The sequence below is a fragment of the Megascapheus bottae genome, chromosome 10 (assembly GCF_031878675.1).
Source record: "Megascapheus bottae isolate mThoBot1 chromosome 10, mThoBot2.hap1, whole genome shotgun sequence".
Taxonomy (NCBI): domain Eukaryota; kingdom Metazoa; phylum Chordata; class Mammalia; order Rodentia; family Geomyidae; genus Megascapheus; species Megascapheus bottae.
In genome coordinates, this window is record NC_143518.1 from 39,338,029 (window position 1) to 39,361,349 (window position 23,321).

At 41.0% G+C, this 23,321-nt stretch overlaps 1 protein-coding gene and 1 non-coding gene across 23 annotated transcripts in view; both read right to left on the reverse strand.

The window, feature by feature from the left end:
• The window catches only part of Ubap2l (ubiquitin associated protein 2 like), a 61,317-nt gene that overhangs the window by 12,558 nt on the left and 25,438 nt on the right, over positions 1-23,321 (reverse strand). For all 22 annotated transcript variants that reach the window (XM_090340913.1, XM_090340911.1, XM_090340912.1 and 19 more), the window contains 12 exons: positions 21,396-21,448; positions 18,830-18,915; positions 16,972-17,143; positions 11,462-11,660; positions 9,752-10,029; positions 8,955-9,127; positions 5,577-5,766; positions 4,804-4,858; positions 2,998-3,172; positions 2,274-2,346; positions 1,127-1,322; positions 948-1,036 (listed from right to left, as the gene is read on the reverse strand). In XM_090340913.1, the coding sequence (XP_090197039.1) occupies positions 948-1,036; positions 1,127-1,322; positions 2,274-2,346; positions 2,998-3,172; positions 4,804-4,858; positions 5,577-5,766; positions 8,955-9,127; positions 9,752-10,029; positions 11,462-11,660; positions 16,972-17,143; positions 18,830-18,915; positions 21,396-21,448 (1,739 nt within the window). The remainder of the gene's footprint in view (positions 1-947; positions 1,037-1,126; positions 1,323-2,273; positions 2,347-2,997; positions 3,173-4,803; positions 4,859-5,576; positions 5,767-8,954; positions 9,128-9,751; positions 10,030-11,461; positions 11,661-16,971; positions 17,144-18,829; positions 18,916-21,395; positions 21,449-23,321) is intronic.
• LOC150058190 (small nucleolar RNA SNORA58) lies at positions 1,447-1,581 on the reverse strand. The gene has a single exon (XR_016536911.1). It is a non-coding gene; the product is annotated as a small nucleolar RNA SNORA58 (small nucleolar RNA).

Here is a 23,321-nt window from a genome sequence, read left to right on the forward strand (position 1 = left end):
GGGCCTTAAACTCAGGGCCTGAGCACTGTCCTTGAATACTCTTGCTCAAGGCTAGCACTCTGGCATTTGAGCCACAGCACTATTTCTGGCTTTTTCTATGTGTGGAACTGTGGAATCAAACGAAGGGCTTTGTGAATGCTAGGCAAGCATTTTACCACTAGGCCACATTCCCAGCCATGAACATTTCATCTGTATATTTACCTATATTTCTTCTTCAAGGGCAAAGACAAGTGTCTTTTAATGGTATTTTCACAAGTATCCTTCCATCTTCCAGGTTATTTTGCATGTGTGTGCTTGTGTACTGGTCATGAGACTTGAATTCAAAGCCTGGGCAACGTCTCTGAGCATTGCTAAAGGCTACTCTACCACATGAGCCACAGCTCCACTTCTGGCTTTTTATTGGTTACTTGGAGATAAGATTCTCAAGGACTTCTGTGCTTAGGCTGTGCTTTGAACCATGATCTTCAGATTTCAGCCTCCCAAGTAGGTTGGATTATAGACGTGAGCCACCATGCCCAGCTACCCTTCACCTTAATAAACAATAAATACTTAAATACAACAGAGGATAGACAGGGCAAAAGCCATTTACTCTCAAGATAGTTCCAAAGCGATTAAGGGAACTCTGTTCTAATAAGGTCAGGGCCAACAAAAGATTCACAAAATTAGAGAATTGATACAATTATAAAAATAATTCTATAAGAAAACAGTCTTTCTACTGTTTGAGAACTGAGATCCAAAATTGGTATTACACATAGTGTAGATATACAACAGAGGAGGTTTCCCTCTGAAAATTAGTTTTTCTTCAACACTACAAAGATTAAAAACCTGTTTGCTTATATGTGACAAGTATTCATTTATTCTGTAATTACAGTCTTCCACCTGAAGGCAGAGCTATGAAGAGTAGACACACCATCTTCCCCTTGTGAAGACCCTTCTGTCTCACTTACTGGGTAGGCATGTAACAGCCCCGGAGCCATAATATATGGATTAGGCAACAATGGCGGAACCCCAGGAGGAAGGTTGGGAGGAGCTTTTCCTAAAAGAGAAATAACATTTTTTACATTGCCACACAAAATTACTTACCTCTTCCACCCCAGAGGATTGCCACCCACCTAGAAAAGACTACCTGAAGTCGTAGCAACTGAGCTTCGAGTTGATGCCGTGACGGTAGAGTTGCTGCCTAAGCTGAGACCCAAACTACTGCCACTATTCAGACTGGAGGAGACACTGACCACTGGGGGAGGTGCAGAGACTGTGCTGGATGTGGTAGAGAAAGTGCTGGAGGAAGAATGGAGATTCGCCTCACTTTCCACACTTGTGTGCTTCAAAAACAGGGAGTAGTGGAACAGAGGGAAACAATTAGTAACAGAGGTCAGCAAAGACAAAAATATCACAGCCTTCATTACCAAATTTTCCAACATGAGAACCATAGGGTGGGAAGCAGGTACATGTTGGAGTACTGCAATTTATTCAGCCACTGATTAAGCTGATAAGAGATGGCATGAACTCCAATTACTCTTGCATACACTGTCCCCCCTACCTGACCATGATCTGAGTAAGGCAAGGTCTACGGATATGCCTGTTGAAGTTGGAGAACACATCAAGGTCTATCAGGAACATTTCTTCCTCCTTCCCTCTCTTTTTTTCTTTGTCAGTTTTGGTTAGGGCCTGAGCACTGCCCTTGGGTTTTTCTCAAGGCTAGAATCCTACCACTTGAGCCATATCACCACTTTCCGCTTTTTCTATGTATGTGGTACAGAGGAATCAAACCTGGGTCTTCATACATGCTAGGCAAGCACCCTACTTACCACTAAGCCAAACTCCCCGTCTCTGCTTTTTTTTTTTGGTAGCCCTGGGATTTGAATTAGGCCTCAGGCACTGTTCCTTAGTTTTTGGGCTCAAGGTACTAAATTACCAGTTATACCATGGCACCACTTTAGGCTTTTTGGCAGTTAACTGGAGGTAAGAGTCTCATTGACATTTCTGTGAAGGCTGACTCTGAACCACAATCATCAGGTCCCAACCTTCTCAATAGCTAGAATTATAGGTGTGACCCACTGATGTGTAGCTGACTGTTGAGTTTTAAGCTCTGTAGTCTTTCTGGTTTCCCTTCAGTCTCTTTGCCTCCCAGTACTCCTTTACTTTTTTGTCCTACAACTTCAATTCAGTAATTTTACAAAATAATAAAGAAAATTTTAACAATTCCCTCTGAAAATCTTGGAGCTGGACATTAAAACTACAAGACCCATAGTTTCTCACTATCTCATACTTACCAAAAGAGTGGATGCTGAAGTGCGCCCAGAAGATGTTGATGATGATAGGCTATTCTGCTGTGTAGATAATGTGCTATAAGGAAAAAAGAGGAAATAGTACCATGGTTCAACATGGAAGAACGGTAGCCTTGAGCTGAAGAGCTCAGAGATAGTGCTCAGGCCCAGAGTTCAAACCACAAACCAAAAAAAAAAGAAAAAAGTGACTTTCATCAATAAAGTGTTAATGGCTACCTGACCCATGGCGTTTACACAAAATAAGACAGAATACAAGAGTAAGGAGCAAGCACTTGAAGAGCTGATGCTGAAAGGGGAAAGTTAAGTCTTCATTTGTCATTACTTCAAATAACATGTAGGTCACCCACTTACCACAAAAGAAGGGCTAATGTGGTCTCTGTTTTGACTGAAGTAGTAAGACCAGACCAGAGATGGGCCTGGTGGCTCATGTCTGTAATCCTAACTACTCATGAGGCTGAGATCTGAGGATCATGGTTCAAAGCCAGTCCAAAAACTAAAAGTCCATTGATACTCTTACCTCCAATTAACCACCAGAAAACTGGAAGTGTGCTGTGGCTCAGGGGTAGGTTGATAATCTTGAACTGAAGAGCTCAGGGACAGCACCCAGGCCCAGAGTTCAAGCCCCACAAATGACAAAAAAAGGGACAGGATCAGAGAGCCCTGTTATTGAAACTCACCAAACCCATACTCTATCCTCACCCCAAATCACCTGCTGTGTTGCGTGGTGGTGGTATTTGTAATCTCCTCACTGTGGCTCAACCCACCCAAGGAGGATGAGTGCTGATTGGTTGTGGTGAGTAAGGAAGCTGCAGATACCGTTTCATTGAGAGGGGGAATACTAGACGTAGAAGGTGAGTCAGATTTCACTGCAGAGCCTGTAGCACCTAAAAATCAGGGGGAAAAAAAACTATTAAGGGAAATGGATTACTTTATGAGCAAAAAGTAATGGGTTACACAGTGGAAAGCTGTCATTAAAAAAAAAAAAAAAAAAAGGGTAGCCAGGTACCAATGGATCATGCCTGTAATCTTAGCTACTTAGAATACTGAGACCCACGGCCAGGAGTTTGGCCTAGTGGTAGAGTGCTTGCCTAGCATGCATGAAGGCCCAGGTTCGATTCCTTGGTATCACATACATAGAAAAAAACCAGAAGTGGTACTGAGTCTCAAGTGGTAGAGCTCTAGCCTTGAGAAAGCCCAAGGACAGTGCTCAGGCCCTGAGCTCAAGCCCAGGACTGGCAAAAAAAAAAAAAAGAAAAGAAAACTGAGACCTAAAGTGTGTGAGGAGGGCCTGGGCAGGAAACTCCATGAGATTCTCATATCCAAGAAAGCCAGAATTGGCAACTGTGGCTTAACTGGCAGAGAATGCTTGCCTTGAGCAAAAGCTCAGAGACAGAGCCTAGGCCTAGAGTTCAAGCCACACAACTGGCCAAAAAAACAAAAAAAAAACATGTAACAAATCAAAATATCCCAAGGAGGGGTCAGGAATTTAGCCTAGCAGTAGAGTGCTTGCCTAACATGCACAAAGCCCTGGGTTCAATTCCTTGGTTACTACATGAACAGAAAAAGCCAGAAGTGGCACTATGGCTCAAATGGTAGAGTACTAGCCTTGAGTAAAAAGAAGCTCAGGGACAGTGCCAAGACCCTGAGTTCAAGCCCCAGGACCGCCCCCCCCCCAAGAGATTCTAAGCAAGGTAAAGCAATGATTCAAGTTACTTGAGAGGCTGAGAATGAGAGGACCACAAGACTCCTGAATCCACTGCTGATTCATTTCACAAGTCTGTCATTCTATGCTATCAGAGAGATTGGAAAGATTTTGATTCCAGACCAGTCTAGAAAAGTACCTAGATTCCATATCAACATAGAGAATATGGATTCAATGGCACACATCTGTCATTTTAGCTATGAATAGAAGTCCCAAATAGATGCATCATAGCCCAAGTCAACACCTAGGCAGGAAACAAACTATATCTCAAAATACCCAGCAAGGAAGTAGTGTTTTGGCTCAAGTGGTAGAGCAGTAGCTTTGAGCTAAAGAGCTCAGGGACAGCACCAAGGCCCACAGTAAAAACCCCATGACCAACAACAGCAAAAACAACAACAACAACAACAAAAACAATGCATGGCTGAAGGTATGGCTCAACAGCATACCAGCCTCGAAAGCAAGACTCCTTGGGTTCAAAACTGAAGTAACTAATGCAGTGGCTCATGCCTGTAATCCTAGCTACTCATGAGGCTGAGATCTGAGGATCAAAGTTCAAAGGCAGCCTGGCACAAAAGGACTTTAGACTCTTATCTGCAATTAACCTCCTCTAGAAAACGGGAAGTGGGGCTTGGCTCAAGGGTAGGGTGGTAGCCTTGAGCTGAAGAATTCATGGACAGCTCTCTAACAGAGATGAAGCCCCATGACTCACAAAACAAAAACAAAAAACACAGAAGCACCACACCACCACAAAAAAAGAAAAAACTGACACAGGAAGAAAAACATTATATGATGAAAAGTCTAGAAAATACCTACCTTCAACAGATTGCGCTGTCTGTAACTGCGTGGCCTGCACAGAACTGAAGCCATTCTGGTATGAGAAAAAAAAAACAGAAGAAAGTAAGAATAAATGCATACATAAAATAGGCAATCTCACAGCTTAGGTTTGGTAAACAAGACAAATGCCTAGCTAACCAAAGGATTAATACAATGATACAAAATAACAAAAATTAAAAAACAAAACAAGACAGTGACTTGAAAGGACTTAAATGAATTTAAGCAATAGCTAAACAGGTGAAGTTAAACAAACCTAAAACTAACATAGGACAGGCACAAAGTCTAAATCCTACAACCACTGTGGGATGTTGGAAGAGTAAGACAACCGAATCATCTATTCTGATATTTGTTTTTTTAATTGTCAGTCCTAGGAACTGTCCCTGAGGTTTTGTTCTACCTAAGAGCCACAACTCTACTTCTGGCTCTTTAGCTCAAGGCTACCATCCTAGTGCTGGAGCCACAACATCACTTCCCATTTTCTAGTTAATGGGAGGTAAGGAGATAGTTTCAGGGTCTTTAATGCCTGGGGTGGCTTCCAACTTTGATCCTCAGATCTCAGCCTCCTAAGTAGCTAGGATTATAGGTGTGAGCCACTAGTGCCTGGCTTGTTTTGTTTTAAATATTGCAATCAGAGCTTCTAAAATTTTTAAAACTTGAACCTGACAGGTAGGTTCCTGTTGTCTCCAGTAAAATATTTAACAGACCTTGGCACTATTTTTCCAGTCAACGCTAAGAGACTTATGAAGCCATACCTTTGCCTGAGTCAAGTCCTTTTGGGGTGATGAGGAGATGGAGCTGGGGTACCGCCGAGTCTGTGTAGATCTCTGTTCATATAGAGGGCCCTGAGCATTATTTTGGGAGGTATAGGTTGTCGACTGAATTGGGCCACTCTGATAACCAGACTCCTGACTCTGGTTAGATGAAATTGTAGATGAAGATTCACTGTGAAAATAAAAAGAAAACCTGAGAAACAAAGTAGATACACTAGTACTACGGAAATGGAAACAAATAGAAAACACTTTAGGTTAGATACAGGTACCTCAAGTCTGTAATTCTAAACTATTTGGGAGGCAGAGATTAGAGAGTTATGGTTTGAAAATAGCCAGGAAACAAGTTCAGAAGAATTCAACTCAGGTGTACACCTGTTACTCCAGGTGTACACCTGGAATCATGGTGCACCCATTATCCCCAGTGACACAGGAATCAGTTGGAGGATCAAAGTCAAAGGCAGGTTAGGCATAAAGATCCAACTTTGAGACATTTGTGGCTCACATTTGTAAAATTTAAATACTTTCAAGACTGGAATCTTGAAAGTAGGAGGATGGAGGACAACATGGGCAAAACATTCTCAAGATCCCATTTTAACCATTACCTGAGTATGGTAGTGTGCACCTGTCATCTCAGCTATAGCAGGAAACAGACGGAATAATGTTGGGGTCAGGTGCTGGTGGCACACACCTGTAATTCTAGCTACTCAGGTGGCTGAGATCTCAGGATTGTAGTTCAATGTCAGCTCACAGCAGAAAAGTGCTGGTATGGGAAAACCAAACAACAAAAACAACAAAAAACCAAGCCGGACACTGTGGCTCAGGCCTGTAATCCAAGCTACTCAGGAAGCTGAGATCTGAGGATCGAGGTTCAAAGCCAGCCCGGGAAAGTCCGTGAGACTCTTTATCTCCAATTAACCACTAGAAAACCAGAAGTGGTGCTGTGGCTCAAGGGGTAGGGTGGTAGCCTTGAGCTGAAGAGCTTAGTGACAGTACCTAGGCCCAGAGTTCAAACCCCACCACCAGAAAGAAAAAAATCTAAAAATCTAAGTGCCAGTGATTGTATATATAGATTCTCTTTCTGAATACTTGTCTGTTAAACATTACATTTGATATATGATGTAAAAATCAATGTTAATTAAATTCTTTAAAAAATTCAGTCCTATACAAAAATGTCAGTGTTATTATATCAAAATATTATTCCTCTTTAATAACAAGAAAAACATCCTGTTTGGCTTTAGCATTTATAAAGTTAGCATTATGCTAAGAGAAATAGACTTCAAAGTTATCTCAGTTACAGTGGAATGTGTCCACTGTACTTAGCTGTAGAACTGAAACCATGTAAAATAAAAGACAAAACAGAAAAGTAATCACTAGGGATGTAGATTTAAGGAACTGGGAGTTACTGGATGAATACAGTTTTAGTGGTGTAAGAGAAGTTTTGGAGATGTAATGTACTGGAAGGATCCAAGTGCAGTATACTGTGCTTGGAATTTGGTGAGAGTAGGTATTAACGGTTCAAAGCATACATACAATATGACTATGAGTACTGATCACTGGATTCATGAAGTGGACAAACTAACCACAATTTAGTGTGTATATAAATCATCAAACTGTGCTCTTTAAAATATAAAATGCTGTAAATTTCATTTCAATAAAAATTAAAACATTTTGGCCGGGAGTTTGGCCTAGTGTAGAATGCTTGCTAGCATGTACAAAGCCCTGGGTTCGATTCCTCGGTACCACATACATAGAAAAAAAAAAAAGCTGGAAGTGGACTCAGGCTCAAGTGGTAGAGCTCTAGCCTTGAGAAAGTCCAAGGACAGTGCTCAGGCCCTGAGTTCAAACCCAGGACTGGCAAAAATAAATAAATAGTACATTTTAGAAGTTAATTCTAGCCTCACAGAATTTTTAATTGAAATTCTTGCATAAATTCATTTTGCATTAGAATTGTCACCAGTAAACATAGTAAAAAGTTAATTAAAAAAAAAAACAAAACAACCCAGGTAGAACACTGTCTAGCTAAAAGTACAAACTCTACTATTGACAAAAAGAAAAACTAAAGCAAAACTTAAGCTACAGGCTCCCTTGACAAGCTTGTTACATTTAAGATTACTAGCAGTTATTAGTCAACCAAGAACATGTTTTTAATATTAAGAAGGCGCTGCACAGATCTTCAAAAATGAGATTGTTTTTACAGATCTTCAAAAATGAGACTGTTTTTTTCTGTCAAGGCATTCCCTTTCACTCTTACTTGGTGTTTTCCCTGATACCTGGAGGTCTACCACTTTAGCCACACTTCTAGTTTTTCTGGTTAATTGGAGAAGAAAATCTCAGATTTGTCTGCCAAGGCTGGCTTCAAATCTTTATCCGACGCCTATCTCAGGCTCCTGAGCAGTCAAAATTATAGGCTTGAGCCACAGTGCTGGAAAAGCATAACAATAAGTACATATATTCATATGTTCGTGATTTTTTTGTTGTTGTTTTTGGTGGTTGTGGGTTTTTCATAGTTAACCATAGAATAAGCTGAAGTGACAATGTGGCTCAAGTGGTAGATTGGTAGCCTGGAATAAAAGGAGCTCGGGGACAGCACCTAGACCCAGGACCAGCCAAAAAAAAAAAAAAAAAAAGGGCGCAAGGATTATTCTGCTCATGCTGGCTTTGAAGTGTGATCCTCTGATCTCAACCTCTGGAGTAGGTGGGATTATAGCTACTCATGTCTACCTAGTAAATATATGTAGTATCCCCATACTCACCAAATATATCTTAATAGGATTGGAAATGTAGCTTAAGAGTGCTTTCCTAAGCTGGAAATGGTGCTGTGGCTCAAGTGATAGAACTCTACCCTTGGGACAGTGCTCAGACTCTGAGTTAAAGCTCTACGACTTTGGGGGGGGGAGGAGCCCCAAGGAAGAGAAGAGGTGGGCATGGTGGCTCAAGCTTGTAATCCTAACTACTCAGGAGGCTAATATCTGAGGCTTGCAGTTTCAAGGAGCCCAGGCACTAAAAGCCAGCCTGGGCACTAAAGAACTTGAAAGGCTTATCTTCAATTAATCACTAGAAAACAGGAAGTGGGGCTGTGGCTCATAGGGTAGAGTGGTAGCCTAGAGCTGAAGATCTTAGGGATAGCACCCAGGACCCGAGTTCAAGTCCAATGAATCAGTGTGTGGGAGCGTGCGTGCGTGCGTGTGTGTGCCTAGCATGCATGAAAACGCTGGGTTCAATTTCTCAATACCACATAAACAGAAAAGGCCAGAAGTGTTGCTTTGGCTCCAGTGGTAAAGTGCTAGCCTTGAGCAAAAGAAACTCATGGACAGTGCCAAGGCCCACATTTCAAGTTGCTATGATTAGTGTTTCCTCTACCTGGCCGTGCTGGTATACAGGCTACTTGGAGCCTGACTTGAAGAGGCGCTCGTGGTGGGGGTGGACTCATAATCAGAAAGAACAGGCTCTGACCCAAACTGCAATGCCCCAAACTGCAGATTTAGCCCTGAGATATCTGCTGAACCAGGCATCTCCACAGCCAGAGCAGGAATCTACAAAGACAGGTGAAAGAGAAACAATTTAATTTCTTTTTCTTTCTTTCTTTCTTTCTTTCTTTCTTTTTTTTTTGTTGGCCCTGTCCCTGAGCTAGTCAGCTCAAGGCTACTACCCTACCCCTGGGTCTGGGTGTTGTCCCTGATATCTTCAGGTCAAGGTTACCGCCCTACCCTTCAGCCAAGCCCCACCCCCTTTTTTTTTTTTGGCAAGTCCTGGGCCTTGAACTCAGGGCCTGAGCACTACCTTGGACTTTCTCAAGGCTAGAGCTCTACCACTTGAGCCATAGCACCACTTCTAGCTTTTTTCCATGTATGTTGTACCGAGGAATTGAACCTGGGTCTTTGTGCATGCTAGGCAAACTCTACTAGGCCAAACTCCCCTATCCTCTCTTCCCATTTTCTAGAGGTTAATTGGAGATAAAAGTCTCAGGTCTTTTTGTGCCTGGGCTGGCTTTGAATCTTGATCCTCAGATTTCAGCCTCCTGAGTAGCTAGGAGTAGAGGCTTGAGCCACTGTGCCGTGCCAGAAACAATTTAATTTCTAAACTTAGTTATAACTTCAGTTTCCAAATCCCACATCATCATACTTTAAGAGAGACTTTCTACCTAAAGGTTCTAGTACCTTAGAAGTCAAGGAGGCCTTTTTCTTCTGCTGTTTCAGTTTTTGCTGAGCCGGCTGAGGGCTGGATGATTGGTTGTCTGAAGACACAGGAGACATCTGTGGGGCCGAGGTGGATTTACTTGGCAGAGGAGAAGAGGGTGGTGGAGGTGCTGCTGTGGAGGTAGCCACTGCAGGTGGCTTCTCCTGAAGGAACACCTCCATCATAGTTGAAGATGGGGTAAAAGCCTGGCGCTTTGTAAAAGGGCTATGCACTGTTGAATCATTTGGATTCTTCAAATCTATAAGAGGAAACCCAAAGACCAAAGTTATTGAAGGGTCCCTTAAAGCATTATTGTCCTCTATTACTGCCATGAGACACTCAAAAATCAGAAACTCACCTGAACATGTATGTACATGAATCTCATCTCATTTTTATTGATAAATATTATAGGCTATTTGGTAAGTGATATCTAATTAAATCCACAATTTAGCCTTCCTTATATAACAAAGCAATCTACAAATTTTAAGTGTTAAGGCCTTAGATGGCCAAAGGTAGTTTGTTCTTTTAAAAAACTGTAGGCTAGGGCCAGGAGTTTGGCCTAGTGGTAGAGTGCATGCCTAGTATGCATGAAGACCGGTTCAATTCCTCCATGTCACACACATAAGAAAAAGATGGAAGTGATGCTGTGGCTCAAGTGGTAGAGCTCTAGCCTTGAGAAAGCCCAAGGATAATGCTCAGACTCCGAGTTCAAGCCCCAGGACCGGAAAAAAAAAAAAAAAAAAAAAAGAAAGAAAGAAACAGCTGGGCACAGGGGCTCATGCCTGCAATCCTAGTTATTCAGGAGGCTGAGATCTGAGGATTGAGGTTTAAAGCCAGCCTGGGCACTAAAGTACGTGAGACTCTTATCTCTAATTAACCACTAAAAAACTGAAAGTGGTGCTGTGGCTCACGAGGTAAGGCAGTAACGAGCTAAAGAGCTCAGGGACAGCCCAGGCCAGAGTTCAAGCCCCACAACCAACAGGGGGAGCATAGAGGTCAAGGTGGGGGGGGGGGTCCCTGTAAGCTAATCTAAGGAGAATCTCATCTAGATACCTAGATCAAAGCAAAAGAAAAACCAATTTGCAACTATGTATGTAAATTTCATAACAGGTAAATAATTTTTTTCTTTTCTTTTGTTGGTTGTGGGGCTTGAACTCTTGGCCTGGGCATTGTCTCTGAAGCTCTTCAGCTCAAGGTCAGTGCTCTACCACTTTGAGCCACAGTGTCACTGGTTTACTAGTGGTTAATTAGAGTCTCATAGACTTTAGTGCCCCGGCTGGCTTTGAACCAGAATCCTCAGATCTCTGCCTCCTGAGTAGCTAGAATTACAGATGTGAGCCACCAGAGCCCAGCAATAATTTCTTTTTTCTCTTTTTTTTTTTTGCCAGTCCTGGTGACTGAACTCAGGACCTGAACACTGGGTTTTCTAAAGGTTAGCACTCAACCACTTGAGTTACAGAACCATTATGAGACTTTTTTGTGTATATAGTACTGAGGAATGGAACCCAGCTCTTTGTGTATGCTAGGCTACCCCTAGGCCAAACTCCTGACCTGTTTATTTTTATAATCTAAGTTTCTGACTAAGGAAAATCAAGAGCAATACTGCTCATTCTCTTCAACACATTTTCCCATCCTCCAGCTAATCTATTAACAATACTAGAACTAAATTTAAGTTACTATAGTCTTCTTACCATACTGCACCAGAGATGGTGATTGTGTGCTCGAGCCCATGTCCCAAGAGGAGGTGGTGGTGCTTCCAGATTGAGAATGCTGAGCTGCCAACTGAGCCAAGGCCTGAGCAGTCTTGAACTGCTCCAAGAACTGGGAGCCTGTGGTACTGCCACCTTTAGCTTCTCCAACATCACCAAATCCTTTCCCTAACATGCTCACCTACAGATCAACAAAATGTTAGTCTATTATCAGTATTGTGGCTTAGCTACTCACAAAGCTACTTACCCAAAACAAAGACATACTGGACAGATCAGATCAAGAATACAAACAAGGTAGATTTCCTTGGCTCTTGTTACAATCTAAGCACCAAAGGTAAAGGCAGGAGGACTGTGAGTTACAAGGCAGTCTGGACTACAAACTAAGTTTTAGAGCAGCCTGAGGTATACAGTATGACCAGATCACATAAACATACATAGACACAAAAGAATGTTACCAAACCAAGACTGACTGCATATACCTAAGTGTCCCAACCACTCAGAAGGATCATTTGAGCTCAGGAATCAAGACAAGACTACACAAGAAGATACTATTTCAAATAAATATATATAAAAACAATAACAACAGAAGCTAACAAGTTCTAGAATAAAAGTTATTTAGCTTCAAACCCTAGGTACAAAATGTTGGAAAATTACGATTAATGTCTCCTTATCTCAGTTTACTCATCTGAGAATAAAAAGAAGGCAGAGGGGCTGGGTGTTTGGCCTAGTGGTTAAAGTGCTTGCCTAGCATGCATGAAGACCCGGGTTCGATTCCTCAGTACCACGTACATAGAAAAAAGCCGGAAGTGGTGCTGAGGCTCAAGTGGTAGAGCTCTAGCCCTGAGAAAGTCCAAGGACAGTGCTCAGGCCCTGAGCTCAAGCCCAGGACTGGCAAAAAAAAAAAAAAAAAAGAAGGCAGAGGCCAGGAGTTTGGACTACTGGTAAGAGTGCTTGCCTAGCATGCACAAAGACCCAGGTTCAATTCCTCAGTCCCACATATGTAGAAAAAAGCTGAATGTGCTACTGTGGCGGTGGCTCAAGTGGTAAAGCTCTAGCCTTGAAAAAGCCCAAGAACAGTGCTTAAGCCCTGAGGTAAAGCCCCAGGACTAAAAAAAAAAAAAGGCAGAAAGACAGACAGAGGAGAGGGAGAAAGAGAGGAGAGGTTGGGGTAGGCCAGGAACATAGCCTAGTGGTAGAGTGCTTGCCTAGTATGCACAAAGCCCTGGGTTTGACTCCTTGGTACCACATACTCAGAAAAAGTGGCACTGTGGCTCAAGTGGCAAGCACCAGCCTTGAGCAAAACAGTGTCCAAAGACTGAGCTCAAGCCCCAGGACTGGAAAAAAAAAGTCACCAAGAGGCTGGGAATATAGCATAGTAGAATGGTTGTCTAACATGCATGACCCAGGTTCAATTCCTTAGTACCACAGAAAAGATGGAAGTGGTGCTGTGGCACAAGAGGTAGAGCCTCAGTGCTCAGGTCGTGAGTTCAGTCCCCAGGACTGGCAAAAAAAAAAAAAAAAATTACCAAGAGGTGTGGCTTGTGCCAGGTTTCAGGAACTCACACATATAATACTAGCTACTTAAAGAGGTTGATATTTGAGGATCATGGTATAAAGCTAGTCTGGGCAGCAATATCTGTGAGATCACTAACAGTTAGCCAGAAAGAGCTATGGCTCAAGTGGTAGAGAAATAGTTGAGCACAAAGAGGCTCAGAGACGGCACCCAGGCCCAGAGTTCAAGCCCTAGGACTGGCAAGATAAAAAATGACCAAAAAACTTCAGGGGCAAGAGGACCAAGGTCAATCTGAAATAACAGCAAAACTGCCTCAAAAAATGAGAACCATTAAAAGCTGGTAACACTAGGGCCAGGAGTTTCGCCTAGTGGTAGAGTGCTTGTCTAGCATGCATGAAGACCTGGGTTCAATTTCTGGGTACCACATACACAAAAAAGCTGGAAGTGGTGCTGTGAGTCAAGTGCAAGTGTTTTAGCCTTGTGAATGCCCAAGGACAGTGCTCAGGCCCTGAGTTCACACCTTAGGCCTGGCAAAAAGAAAAAGAAAAAAAATCTCATTATGAAACAGGCAAATAAGAGATGGGCACCCCAACTTTCACAAGTCAGTATGATTTCACTGATTTGTGTAAAAACGTTTATCAGGTAATAACTTTATGATAAGGAAGCAAAACTTCCTTTTTTGGGAAAGTGTCTCCTAGACACAACAAAGTCAAGTAATCATACCATGAGCCAAAATAAATCTAATCTCCATATGTTAATTTGCTCAGGAATGTTATTAAAGTCACAAGTGACTAACACAAAAGCCTCAAGAAATCTACTTGAATATGAGAGGTTGTGAAACAGATGATCCTACACAACTCACTATTATCAAATATTATGTAAGTACAAAGCATTAAAAGACCCCATTTCTGGATGCTAGTAACTCCAAAGATAACAGGAAGTACAAAATAAATGACTCAGGTACACCTAAGTGGAAGCAAGACCCTATCCTAAAATTAAACAGTAAAAAATGTGGCTTAGTTTGGGGCAGGGAGTTTGGCCTAGTGGTAAAAGTGCTTGCCTAGCATGCACAAAGACCCAGGTTGATTCCTTTGTACCACATACATAGAAAAAAGCCGGAAGTGGCGAAGCTCAAGTGGTGAATCTCTAGCCTTGAGAAAGCCCAAGGACAGGGCTCAGGCCCTGTGCTCAAGCCAAGGACCGGCAAAATAAACAAACAAACAAGCAAACAAATAAATAAATGTATGTGGCTTAGCTATATTGTGCCACCTAAGAAAGAGTTAAGCAAAAAAAAAAAAAAATTAAAAAGAAAGAAAAAGAAAAAAGAAAAATGCCTTGCAAAGTAGGACATTCCTGAAATCCCAGTATTTTAGAGGCAGGGCAAGGCAAGAGAATCTTAAGTTCAAAGCCTGGGCTATACGGCAAACTACCCGTCAGTTTGAACAACACTAGTTCTCTTTCTTTTTTTAGGTACTAGGGATTGAACTCAGGGGTAAGCAGGCAATCTACCACTTGGGATGTAAGTACAGCCCAAGAACCTTTTTCAAAATTAAACTGAAAAATAAAGGCCATATTTAAAAATAACATTTTTTTGTTGTCGGTCATGGGATTTGAACTCTGGGTCTGGGTGCTGTCTCTGAGTTCTTAAGCTCAAGGATAATGCTCTACTATTTGAGCCATAGATCCACTTCCAGTTTTCTGGTGGAGATAAGAGTCTCACAGACTTTCATGTCCAGGCTAGCTTTGAACTGCAATTCTCAGATCTCAGCCTCCTGAGTAGCTAGGATTACAAGAGTGAGCCACTGGCATCTGGAAACAACATTTCTTAACTGTTATTTAACCTGTATATTTAAACACTTCATATTTAACAATAACATTTAGTCTTAATTCAGGGCACATTAATAGCTAATACAGGTAAAATGAGAAAGTAAAGTCTTAAATTTTACATATAAGGCAAGATGTATTAAATGAAATGTTATGGGAACAAAATTATGGTAGCATATCATCTCAAATTTTACTGTTTATAAGGTACTTGAGAAGCAGGATCCCAGCTACTAGGGAAGCACAATGGCTAGGTGTAGTGGTACCGTACTATCATTCTTATTGACAAAAGCTCAAGTGGGAGGATCATAGTACAAGCCAACCAAGGCATAACTAAAGCAAAACCTACCTTGAAAATGACCAAAGAGGGACTATAATAGTGGCTCACGTAAAGAGCCCCGCCTAGCAAGTATAAGAACCCAAGATCAATCCCCCAAACAAAAGCCTTTTACTTTTTCTTTATTTTACTTTACCTTTTACTTTATTTTAATGCCAATCCTGGGCTTGGAACTCAGGGCTTAAGTTCCTGAGCTTTTTGCTAGTGTTCTACCACTTACGCAACAGTTCCACTCTCTTGCCCAGGCTGGCTTTGATCTAAATGTCCTGTGCAGCTAGGATTATAGGCGTGAGACACCATACTCGGTCCCCTGAGCCTTTTTTGCTTAAGGTTAGTGCTCTACCACTATTTTTTTTTTAAATTTACTTAGCTGTTATTGTAGAGGTGATGCACAGACAGAATTACATGAGTCTATTCCCTCCCTCCCATCTCCACCCCCAAGTTGTATAGTTTACTTTCATCAACGCCCAGTACACTTCACTCACTCTACCCTCAGATCTGAGCCTCCTGAGTAGGTAGGACTGCAGGTGTGGTTCATAGCTCCCGGCTTCTATTACTTTTTTTCCTCAGTCCTGGGGCTTGAACTCAAGGCCAGAGCACTGTCCTTGGACTTTTCTTTTGCTGAAGGCTAGCGCTCTGCCATTTGAGCCACAGCACCACTTCTGGCCTTTTCTGTGTATAAGGAATGGAACCCAAGGTTTTGTGCATGCTAGGCAAGCATTCTACCACTAGGTTACACTCCTGGCTCCTCTTGCTCCATCACTTTTGAGCCTCGGTCATACCAGTTTTCTGGTGGTTAACTAAAAATAAGAATCTCATGGGCTTTCCTACCTGGGCTGGCTTTGAACTGCAATCCTCAAATCTCAGACTCTTTGAGTATACTAGCTAGGATTATAGGTGTGAGCCACCAGCACCCAGCACCCCAGCACCTGGCTCTTTATGACTAGGAATCAGTCCTCTGGATTTCAGCCTCTTAAGTAGCTAATATTACAGGCTTAAGGAACTGCAATCATCTTCAGTTTAATTAGAATTACAAAACAATTAAAATTTGATTAACCTTATGGCCATGACCACAAGATCTTTTGGCTTTTACTTCCTTTCAGAGAGAGTCTTACGCTGTTAATAAGGCTAACCTAGACCAAGGAATCCTTCCTGCACAGCTAGCATTACAGGTATGCATCAGTATGTGCAGCTTACTCTCTGAGAGGGGGTTCTCACAATTTTTTTTTTGAGGGGGGCTTGGAAGGCTTTAAACTTCAAGCCTCACAATTTCTACCTCTTAAATAACTATGAGTAGCTTTAATTACAAGCATGGACCTTAAAGTTTCTTATCCTTTATCTTTACATAGAAAATATAACCGGACATTCACCTATTGATTGTTGTTTCGAAAGTTCTATCTCCTGTCTCATATGGAAAGTACCTTGGGAATAACCAATCTACTTTTTGTTCTGTTTTAGTCATCTCTACCTATACACCTCTTCTGCTTGGTCAATGGAATACTTTTTTTTTTTTTTTTTCCAGTCCTGGGCTTGAGCTCAGGGCCTGAGCACTGTCCTTGGACTTTCTCAAGGCTAGAGCTCTACCACTTGAGTCTCAGCACCACTTCTGGCTTTTTTCTATGTATGTGGTACCAAGGAATTGGTGCATTCGAGGCAAGCACTCTACCATTAGGCTAAACTCCAGGCCCCTCAATGGAATACTTTTATTTAGGAATGAAGATTTGTGAATTGAAAATGAAGCTAAGAAATACCTTAAAATTTTACTTTGTCTTATAATAGAAGAATGACTACATGTGTGGTGAGGTAGTGGGAATTTCTTACCATGCTATGATGAGAAAACGTGTTCCCTGAAGCAGGCTGTGATATAGCACTCTGCTTAGAATTACTGAACACCAGAGGCTGGGCCAGAGAAGGAGCCTGAGATGGATCCAGATTAGACGAATCATTCTCCATTGAAGATGGTGTCTTTCCCAATAGAACAGCAAGGTCAATTCTAGCAAAGTAAAAAACAGGGAACTTGATTACCGATGAATAAACATTCTAGCATTCCCCAGCACCTGACTTAGATGACTAGGGCACTTACACAAACACAAAGCCCTGGTTTAAGAACCCAAAAATAACTAATACTTAAAAAAAGTCTCAGGTCCTCCTTCTGTGCTTCACCCTACCCTTGAGCCAAGTCCCACTTCCCTTTTTATAGAGGTTAACTGGTACTTTTGTCTCAGGTCCTTTTGTGCCTTGGCTGGCTTTCGAACCTTGATCTTCAGATCTCAGCCTCTTGAGTAGTTAAGATTACAGGCATGAACCACCAGTCAGGCTTAAAAATTCTTTTTAAGTAAAGATATTTGCTTCTGTCTTACTATGTAGAATAGACTGGCCTAACCTCCTTATGCTCTCCTGCCTTAACCTCTCAAGTTCTAGGATGCTCAACTTCGATACTAGTTTAATATACAGTAACTCAAAGTAGGTCAAAAAGTAAAAAAATTTATTCATGACTTTAACACTGTGTATCAATATCTCCTACAATATAAAACCACACACCAGAATTTTCTCATCTACTTTACAACAAGGAGGGCTTATGCAAAATTCTAAATTATCTATAGGATAGAGCAAAATATGGGACGAGAGAGATAGTTTAGTGATAGAATGAATCTTCTTTTTCTTTTATTTTTATTGTTGGGATAATGTATAGAGGGGTTACAGTTACATTCATCAGGTAAGTAGAATGAATTTCTAACATGCACAGTCAAAGGAGGATTTGGATTCAAAGCCAAATCTCAACCAAGAACAGTAGACAATGGCATATAGGCATCATCCCAGTAACTCAGAAGGCTGTGGTTAGGATGATGGCAGCCCCAGGTGGGACGGGGCAAAAAGTTCACAAGACCTCACGTCAACAGAAAAATGTGGATGTTGTGGTATACACCATGGTGGGAAATATAAATAGGAGGATTGAATTATAGGTCCTGGCCACTATGTAAAAAAATAACCAAAGTAGTAGCATGCTGGTACCACATACACTGAAAAAAAGCCAGAAATGGTGCTGTGGCTCAAGTGGTAGAGTTCTAGCCCTGAGATAGCCCAAAGGTAGCAATTAGGCCCAGAATTCAGGCCCCAGGACTGGCAATAAATAATAAATAAATAAAAAAGGGAAGGGAAGAGTTGCATTCAGCCAGGTGCCAATGATTTGCACTATAATCTTAGCTATTCAGGAGGCTAAGATCTGAAGAATGCATTTGAAGCCATCCCAGGTAGGAGTCTGTAAGACTCTTGCTGCCAATAAACTACCCTTACCCCCTACCCCCGCCAAAAAAAAAAAAGTGATAAGTGAACTGTGGCTCAAGTGGTAAGCACTAGCTTTGAGCAAAACATCAGGAATAACGTCAAGGCTGACACCAGGAATCCCTCCCCCACCCCACACACATATCCAACTTTCAGCTTGGATCTACTTTCCCTGCTCGAGAAAAAACTATATAGTCAATGCTATCTATTGAGGAGAAGTCTGGGCTACATAAGTACATGAGTGTGATTTAATATCAGAACATGTGAACTCTTATTCAACACACTGATTACTACTATTATACATCAAGGGAGTTGGTGAAGGCAAATATTATTCTTCCTTACAGCTATCTCAGAAGATCTCTTTGAGAAAAGGCACTGAATTTTACCACACACTTGCCTTTGACCAGCAGTGATTGTCACATTCTCCGTAGGCAGAGGCACTGAAGACACATTAGAAGCAGTAAAGATCTTGGTTTCAGAAAGCTGTAAAACAGAGGAATTATTATTACTGGTATCAGATAAGCTGAAGTCAGAACTTGCATAGGTTGAATTTAATACCAAAAGGATTGAAAAAAAGCTATCTATCATGAAGAATCTTGAGTGGATTGATTTTCAAGACTCCTCAGTTTTATCCAAGGATATGTTACAATCAAAGGACTCAAAAAAAAAAAAAGGATAGTAGAGTGATATAATCCCATGCAGATTCAACACAGAAGTTTCTACCACAAGTCAAACAAGAGAAAAATCCCTCCACACTTTTCTATTATAGTTCTTAACTAATACCTCAATACCAACATTTCTCTTCCATTATTATTCCAATCAAATGGAAATAAATTGAAAAGGAAACATCTTTGGCTTTTGAACAGTAAGAGGGATTAATTATGGTGAGCTAAAGGCTTTTATCAAGAAGTTTTCTCGTTATCTATCTATTCAGGTCCTACACTGTCCCTGAGCTTTTTTATTTTCTTTCTTTTTTGTTTTGTCAGACTTGGGCCTTGAGCTCAGGGCCTGAACACTGTCCTTGGACTTTCTTAAAGCTAGAACTCTACCACTTGAGCCACAACACCACTTCTGGCTTTTTTCTATGCATGTGGTATCGAGGAATTGAACCTAGGCCTTCTTGCATGCTAAGCAAGCACTCTACCACTAGGCTAAACTCCGGGCGCTCCCTGAGCTTTTTCTGCTCAAGATGAGCGCTCTAACAAATAAGCCACAGTTCTACTGTTGGCCTTCTGGGTTTTCAATAGTTAACTGGAGATAAGTATATGACAATTTCCTTCTCTGGACTGGTTTCCTATTATGATCCTGGATAACTCAGCCTCTAGAGTAGCTAGGATTACAGGTGTGAGCCACCATTACCCTGTTTATTATATTCTTAAGAGGCATCAACTATAGAAATTAACTTTTCCTACTAAATGAAAGTTGAATTGTAATTTTAGTTTTCAATAAAAATATTATTCTCTTAAATAACCAGGAAGTATACCCATTTACTGAAAGTTCCTTAAGAAAATAAGCCAGATTTTAGGAAACAAAATCTTACTAAACTCCCAAGACAGTTTAGTTCACTCATAGTAGAATATAAACATTCTCTGATAGTGATGCTGCTAACACTTTAAAAGTCAAAATGGGGGAAGGTGCTAGTGGTTCACCTGTGTAATCCTAGCTATTCAGGAGGCTGAGGTCTGAATATCACTGTTCAGAAGCCAGCTTGAGCAAGAAAGTCTCTGCGAGACTCTTATTTCCAATTAACCACCAAAAAGCCAGACGTGAGCAGCAGTCTTAAGGGATATATCCAAGGGACAGCAGCCAACCTGTGAGTTCCAGCCTCAGAATGAGGAGAAAAACAACTTAAAACTGAATGATTGGAATGCACATGCAGAGGTTAACAATGAAATTCTCCTCTGTATAATTTTTAAAAAGTAAATAAAACAGAACTGGCAACCTAACAGTTTTGACATGTGATTTCTTCATAACCACAAAAGCTATCTTGCTCAACTACATATAAATAGAGGAAATTAGGTTTCAAAATATTTTAAATACCCATAATCACTAAAAACAATCATTTACAGCCAACCTTGACTGTGTTCAGGAAACAGTAAAATTGTTTTATTCAGGTAGTAAGGTGAATTAAGAGATTATTTTATATGCAGGGCGTGGTGGCTCACACCTGTAATCCTAGCTACTCAGGAGGCTGAGATCTGAGGATCAAGGTTCAAAGCCAGCCAAGTACAAAAGGACCAGAGACTATCTCCAATTAACCTCTAGAAAACTGGGAGGTGGAGCTTGGCTTAAGGGAAGGGCGGTAGCCTTGGCTGAAGAGCTCAGTCAAGGACAGTGCCCAGGCCAAGTTCAAGCCCCATGACCCACCAAAAAAAAAAAAAAAAAAGAAAAAATTGTTTTATATGTCACTCATCTATGGGGTTTCAGAATAAAACTGGCTGATAGCCAACTACAAATTTATCTCAATTACATTTATACAGTTGAGCTTCAAATAAAAACAAAGCGTTTCAGAGCCAACCAGACCACAAGCTTGAGGTTATGGTACCATAACACTCATTCCACATCCACTGACAACCAATTACAGGATTTTATACAAAATAATGGTTCCAAGTAGATTCATGTGCCACCAGCAGCTATACTCATAATTCTATCTGCTAAACTCCATTTGTGGTGCCCTACCCAACCACCATCTTTTCTTGGAACAAATCCGACAATCAGATATTGGACTTACACAAGTGCACTTGCCCTTTCCACAGTGTGGTTCCAGAGTCCTGTTCATGCCCAGTCTCCTTCATATAACATATGTGAAATGTTCTGGCTCAGAACACTATTTTGGATGTAAAAGTTTTGGGTCAGAATCTTATGGGTGCATTTTAAGGGGTAGAAATACACCAATTTTTTAAATCCCTAAACACCACTTAGGGATAGAAGGCATTAATGAGGAATGTCCTGCAAATACCTACATCTTCATTCCAATCTTCAGTTCCCCACTCTTCTGTTGCAGTCCTCCATGCACCTGGGAAGAAACGGAAAAATCATGGAATAATTTAAAGTATAAAACATGCAAAAAAAAATCAATGCATAAACATTTTTGAAAAAAAAGTATGACAACTCGTTAATCAGAAGGAATTATTGGGCTTCAGAGATTAAAAACTATAGAAAGCTCAGAGAAATAGGATTTTGTTAAGATTATGATTTCAGACACTTTCAGCTTTTGTTACACAGCTGGAAGGTGGAGAGAAATGAAAGAGGTAGTCTAAAAATGCATGCACACAAATACTGCTCCATGCAGTACCATTAAGGACCACCGTTCTACTAAGAGCTCTACTAAAGAGCTATGAGCTTTAATGATTTAGTAGTCATTCAGTGAAATTGTGCCAGGCAATTCAAACTAGAACATGCATACTATATCTATCTGCTATGAGAGAGAACATGCACGCAAGAGAAAGAGAGATTAAGTGGCCTAAAAATGGGTGATGGCATAGCAGTGAAAGAGAAATATAAAAAGATGGTAAAAGAAGAATGACTAAGAATAGGTTTGAAAGCCAAACAGAATATTGAAAACTGAATTTTTAAAAAAATGTATCCAAAAGTCTAATTCATAAATATTTTTGGTTTAACTAGAAAATGGTAAGGAAAGCCCCATGTATTTAAGTCTTTGGGAAACAATAGGTTAAAAATCAAGTATGAAGCTGGGCACAGTGGTTCATGCCTATAATCCTAGCTACTTAGGAGGCTGAGATCTGAGGATCACAATTCAAAGGCAGCCCAAGCACTAAAGTCTGTGAGACTCTTATCTCTTATTAACCACTAGAAATCCAGAAATGGTGATGTTGCTGAAGGGCTAGGGCAGTAGCCTTGAGCTGAAGAGTGCCCAGGTCCAGAGTTCAAGCCCCATGACTTAAAAAAAAAAAGGGGGGGGGCCGGGAGTTTGGCTTAGTGGTAGAGTGCTTGCCTAGCATACACGAAGACCCGGGTTCAATTCCTTGGTACCACATACATAGAAAAAAAGCTGGAAGTGGTGCTGAGGCTCAAGTGGTAGAGCTCTAGCCTTGAGAAAATCCAAGGACAGTGCTCAGGCCCTGAGCGCAAGCCTAGGACTGGCAAAAAAAAAAAAAAAAATCAAGTATGAACGGCAACTATCAACCTAATCCTACTCATATTAATGGAATCTGACCTCTCAAGGTCATGACATAAACAAGAGAAGCATACACTTTCCTCATTTTGTAAGCTAGGATACAATTTCTAGGTGAAAGCTTATATAGGTAATCAAAGCACTTTCCCTATCTCCTTTCCCCAACTTCTTCATTTCTTCTACTTTCAGAAAAATGTCACTTTGTAAGAAATTTGGGTGAGAATATTTATGAAACCCAGAATTTAGCCCTTCAACTAAAAGATCAGAATAAGAATTCGCTTGTCTGTATGAGGAATAAAAATGTTATTTTCTTCTCTAAAAATATATATCTCAAAAAGCCATCTCTTCAATTGGACAATTTTATTTTTGTTTTATAAATAACAATTCAAGAATGGCTGGGCATTATGGTTCAAAGCACTAGGAAGGCTGAAGCAAAAAGGCAAGCATTTAAAGCCAGCCTGGGCTATATAGTGAAACACTATCTCAGATTTTAAAATATTAAAAAAAAAGAAAAAGAAAAAGAAAAAAAGAACAAGGCGGGGGATGGAGTGACAGGTAGAGTGCTTGCCAAGCATGCACAAAGTCCTGGGTTTGATTCCTCGGTACCACATATACAGAAAAAAAAAAAAAAAAACAAAACAGAAATGGTGCAGTGGCTCTACTGTTGGGGAATAGCTTGGGTAAGTGCAAGGAAGGTGCTCAGGCCCTGAGTACAAGCCCCAGGACTGGAGGGAAGGGGAGGAAGTCTAGCACT